The sequence below is a fragment of the Anolis carolinensis genome, unplaced genomic scaffold (assembly GCF_035594765.1).
Source record: "Anolis carolinensis isolate JA03-04 unplaced genomic scaffold, rAnoCar3.1.pri scaffold_7, whole genome shotgun sequence".
NCBI classification, from domain to species: domain Eukaryota; kingdom Metazoa; phylum Chordata; class Lepidosauria; order Squamata; family Dactyloidae; genus Anolis; species Anolis carolinensis.
Window position 1 is genome coordinate 2,616,253 of NW_026943818.1, and position 5,455 is coordinate 2,621,707.

The 5,455-nt window shown below is 39.5% G+C and overlaps 1 protein-coding gene across 1 annotated transcript; it reads right to left on the minus strand.

Moving 5' to 3' along the window:
- Window positions 1-5,409, minus strand: pole3 (DNA polymerase epsilon 3, accessory subunit). The gene is made up of 4 exons (XM_062959477.1): window positions 5,275-5,409; window positions 5,099-5,184; window positions 2,386-2,504; window positions 1-656 (listed from the first exon to the last, which is right to left on the minus strand). Exons 1-4 carry the CDS (start codon window positions 5,338-5,340, stop codon window positions 460-462), a joined length of 468 nt encoding a protein of 155 aa, XP_062815547.1. The 5' UTR covers window positions 5,341-5,409; the 3' UTR covers window positions 1-459.
- Between the last annotated feature and the right edge of the window lie 46 nt (window positions 5,410-5,455).

Genomic DNA, 5,455 nt, shown 5'->3' on the forward strand with positions numbered 1-5,455 from the left:
TCAAGTTCTGAAGTGGTTTAGCACCTTTATTGAAACACAAAAATGAGACTGGAAAAACAACGGAACCTGCAGAGAAGTAAACTCTGGGGGAAACGTGACCACCCAACCCTTGTTGGCCCAAAGAGAAGGCACATTGTGAGGGACTTGGAGGGTCGGAGGAAAGGAGGCTCACCCCCCGCCCCCAGTGCCCCCTGTTCATGTCACCTGCTTTTGCCCCCAAATACAGAGTAAATCAATACCAGGCCTGACCCCAGGAGCCCTAGAAGGCCCTTTTATGGGTTCAAGACACCCTGTTTTACATATAAAAAGCTGCCCTGAAGACTGTGTGGGAAGAAGAAGGGGGTCTTTAGCAGGAGTGCAAAACTGGGTGGGTGGGTGGGCCTGGCTCTGACTTCGCTGTGGTGCCTTCCAGCCAAACAATGGAGTCCTTTGGCAGGAGGCAGTGGATGCAGTGTTGCCTCAGCCCTGCTCCTCGTTCTCCTCTTCCTCCTCGTTCTGCTCCTCGTCCTCCATCATCCTCTCCTCCTCCATCATCCTCTCCTCCTCGTTTTCCTCTTCCTGGCTCTTGTCGGGGTCTTCAGAGCCCTCCTTCTTGTCTCTGTCCTTCTTTTTGAGCTCCAAGGCGCCTCTTTTCCCTTTTTGCTCGCTCCTGTAAGCTGGGAGGACAGGGAAGGGTTACAGCAGGGCGGGGGCATTCCCATGCTCTCCCGGAAACCTTCAGGTCAGCAGTCCTGCCGGCACAAGGGTTTAACCCAAGGGGTCCCCAAACTAAGGCCCAGGGGTCGGATGCAGCCCTCCAAGGTCATTTACTTGGCCCCCGTCCTCAGTTTTAGACTTAGGCTTTATTTATTTATTTACTTATTTATTTATTTACTACATTTATATGCTGCCCTTCTCACCTCAAAGGGGACTCAGAGCGGCTTACAAATTACATTCACATACAATACACTATACAATATAATACAATATACAATACAATATAGTAATTCAATGCTAGTATTGTACTATGCTAGCATTGAATTGCTGTATTGTACTATATCATTACATTGTAATATTATTAGTAATATTACATTTTATATATAATATATAATTAATATTATTAAATTGTATTATTATCAGTATTATATCGTAATACAGTAGAGTCTCACTTATCCAACATAAACAGGCCGGCAGAACGTTGGATAAGCGAATATCTTGGATAATAAGGAGGGATTAAGAAAAAGCCTATTAAACATCAAATTAGGTTATGATTTTACAAATTAAGCACCAAAACATCATGTTATACAACAAATTTGACAGAAAAAGTAATTCAATATGCAATAATGTTATGTTGTAATTACTGCATTCACGAATTTAGCACCAAAATATCACGATATATTGAAAACATTGACTACAAAAATAGCTTGGATAATCCAGAAGCTTGGATAAGCGAGGCTTGGATAAGTGAGATTCTACTGTATTATTAGTAATATTACATTTAATATATAATATATAATTAATATTATTAAATTGTTTTATTATCAGTATTATATTGTAATACATTATATTATCAATATTATATGTATATACAATATATTATATTATTATATATTATTATAAATTAAGTTGTACATTATATACTATATATATATATATATATATATATATATATATATATATATATATATATATATAAGCATAGTAACATACTATGCCAATTATACACACACACACACACACACACACATATATAACTAGCATAGCATGTTACTGGAGGCTTGCCCGAAGTCTGAAATAACTTGAAGGCACACAACAACAAAAATCCTAATTAACTTCACTATCCCACTGACCAGAAGTAGGCCCACACTTCCTATTGAAATCCTGATAGGTTTATGTTGGTTAAAATTGTTTTTAATTTTTTTAATATTGTACTGTGCTTTCATTGTTGTTGTTTTGCACTTCAAATAAGACATGTGCATTGTGCATATTTATTTATTATTTAATACATTTATATCCCGCCCTTCTCACCCCGAAGGGGACTCAGAGCGGCATACAAATTAAATTTACATACAATATTATATTATTAGCATAGCACAAGACTGGCAATAAATTACCATATTGTACTATATCTATATATTGTAATATTATTATTACATGTAATATATAATATTGTTATATTGTATTATTAGTATTATATTGTATTACAAAATAATATTATATGCATATATATTATTATAATATTATATATTATTGTAAATTATATTGCAAATTGTTCGTATTGTTTTTCAAATGATAATTTAGCCCCTCAACAGTCTGAGGGACCATGAACTGGCCCTCCACTTAAAAAGTTTGAGGACCCTTGGTTTAACCCATTGTGGCACGGGGGGCTCCTAGGGCACGCACTACCTTCTAAGGACTCCTTTAACGGGGCGAGGAACCTCTGGAACTCCATCTCCTCCATGGCCGAGAGCACGTCCCCCGCGTTCAGGGTCTTCCGCTTCCCCTTCATGGCAAAGTTGTTGGCACTAATGGCAGAGAGGGGCAAAGAAGAGGGGAAACATAGACCAATGGCTATTAAAATTAATGGAAATAAATAGTATGGACAGATTATCATATCTATTAACTAAACAACAAGGACTGACTATCAAAGAGAAGTACAGATTGGCAACCCCTACTAGATTTTTAAAAAGAAAATTATAATATAAATATAGAGCATTAACATATATGTAGAAAATAACAAGAAAGTTATGAACATACGGAAGCTGTAATATCAATGGATAACAACAGACTATCGGGAACAGGGCCCCTTTTGGATCAAGGACAATATAGATAAGGATGGAAGTCAATGGACCCCCTTTTCCCCCCTTTTTTCTTTTTTTTATCTCCATCCCTCTTTTTTCTTTCTTTCTTGCTGTTCGAGAGGCTATATTTTCCCACTTTATTATAAATCACACTGTTCTCCCACTTTTATTGTAATTTTCGAAAATTCTAAATAATTTTTTTTTAAAAAAGAGGGGAAAGGAAAACAAAATCTCGTCTCCAGTGGTGCCTTAAATCAAGAAACATCTTCCTAAGATCTACAGACACACTTGCAGGAATACCTCAGCAAGCGAGAGTCCAACAGTGGCAGACTAAAACCTGGAATAATAATAATAAACTTTATTTATATTTTTCTCTATCTCTCAGAAGGAATTACCGGTACATATATGGCAAACATTCAATGCCATTATACACTGATGGCGTAGTGGACTAAGTGACTTGAAGGTTGGGTTGCTGACCTGAAAGCTGCCAGGTTCGAATCCCACCTGGAGAGAGTGTGGATGAGCTCCCTCTATCAGCTCCAGCTCCATGCGGGGACATGAGAGAAGCCTCCCACAAGGATGGTAAAAACATCAAAACATCTGGGCATCCCCTGGGCAACGTCCTTGCAGACGGCCAATTCACTCACTCCAGAAGCAACTCCGGTTGCTCCTGATACGAATATATATATATACACTTGACAAAGACAGACAGCACATAAACAGAGCCAAGGCTTCCCTCTAGAAAACTCTCTGGCCTATCCTCTCTTTGGATATCAACCAGCACGCCAATGCTTTAAATCAAGAAATAGCTTTCTAATACAGTGGAGTCTCACTTATCCAACATTCGCTTATCCAACGTTCTGGATTATCCAACACATTTGGTCCACTGTATGATTTTATTGCTGTGTTTTATCATGTGATTTATAATGACTGTGATTTTATTTTATGCCTTTTAATTTTATTTGTGTGTTTTTAGTATTTAATAACACTGTATGCTTGTTTTATATCTGTGAGCCGCCTCGAGTCCCTCTGGGGAGATGGTGGCGGGGTATAAAATAAAATTATTATTATTATTACTATTTTTGTAGTCAATGTTTTCAATACATCATGATATTTTGGTGCTAAATTCGTAAATACAGTAATTATTACTTAGCATTATTGCGTATTGAACTACTTTTTCTGTCAGATTTGTTGTATAACATGTTTTGATGCTTAATTTGTAAAATCATAACCTGATTTGATGTTTAACAGGCTTCTCCTTCATCTCTCCTTATTATCCAACATATTCGCTTATCCAACATTCTGCCGGCCCGTTTATGTTGGATAAGTGAGACTCTACTGTAATAATAATAAACTTTATATTCTGCTCGATCTCTCAGAAGGGATTGCAGGTATAATATGGCAAACATTCAATGCCATCATACAATTGACAAAGACAGACAGCACATAAACAGAGCCATGGCTTTCCTCTAGAAGACTAACATCTCCAACCTATCCTCTCTTTGGATATCAATCAGCACGCCAACGCCTTAAATCAAGAAACACCTTCCTAAGATATACAGATACACTTGCAGGAGCACCTCAGCAAGCGAGAGTCCAAAAGTGGCAGGCTAAAACCCGGAATAATAATAATAATAAACTTTATATTCTGCTCTATCTCTCAGAAGGGATTACAGGTACAGTAGAGTCTCACTTATCCAAGCCTCGCTTATCCAAGCCTCTGGATTATCCAAGCCATTTTTGTAGTCAATGTTTTCAATATATCATGATATTTTGGTGCTAAATTCGTAAATACAGTAATTACAACATAACATCACTGCGTATTGAACTACTTTTTTGTCAAATTTGTTTTATAACATGATGTTTTGGTGCTTAATTTGTAAAATCATAAACTAATTTGATGTTTAATAGGCTTTTCCTTAAGCCCTCCTTATTATCCAAGATATTCGCTTATCCAAGCTCCTGCCAGCCCGTTTAGCTTGGATAAGTGAGACTCTACTGTATATATATGGCAAACATTCAATGCTATTATACAATTGACAAAGACAGACAGCACATAAACAGAGCCAAGGCTTCCCTCTAGAAGACATAACATCTCCAGCCTATACTCTATCTGGATATCAGCCAGCACGCCAACGCCTTAAATCAAGAAATAGCTTTCTAATCTCTATAGAGACACTTGCAGGAACACGTCAGCAAGCGAGAGTCCAAAAGTGGCAGGCTAAAACACAGAACGTCAATCCATGGCTGATACCGGATGAGAAACTCCCTCCCTGGGCGACTTAGAATTGGGCCCTCCTTTCTCGCCTGGGCCTCACCAGGACGTGGCGTAGAGCACGAAGACGCTGGCCGCCCGCGACACGGCGCTCCGGGCCTCTTTGGAGACGTTCACGCCGTCGGGGAGCTGCAAAGGGAGAAAGCGGGCGAGACGGGAGGGTCAGGCGGGTAGAGGAGCGAGGCCGGGCCCCTTCCTTCTCCTTCCCCGGGGACTCACGGCTTCTTTAATGATCCGCGTGACGACGGCATTGGGCAGGTTCAAGTCCTCCGGCCGCTCGGCCATGATGATCGCAGCAGGCCGCAAAGCCTTCCTTCGAGTCAGAGGCGAGCTCTGGGCATGCGCAAAGCCTCCGAAGCCGCGCGCCAAAGGAGAAGCAGCCGCCTATCACTTTCTCTCT

Bases quoted from the DNA above. Each gene is read 5' to 3' on its own strand.
- pole3 (XM_062959477.1), bottom strand. From the start codon at position 5,340: ATGGCCGAGCGGCCGGAGGACTTGAACCTGCCCAATGCCGTCGTCACG. The intron at 5,185-5,274 runs GTGAGTCCCCGG...CTCCCTTTGCAG, and splicing joins CGCGGATCATTAAAGAAGCC to CTCCCCGACGGCGTGAACGT. The intron at 657-2,385 runs GTAGTGCGTGCC...CTGTCCTCCCAG, and splicing joins GTTAAAGGAGTCCTTAGAAG to CTTACAGGAGCGAGCAAAAA.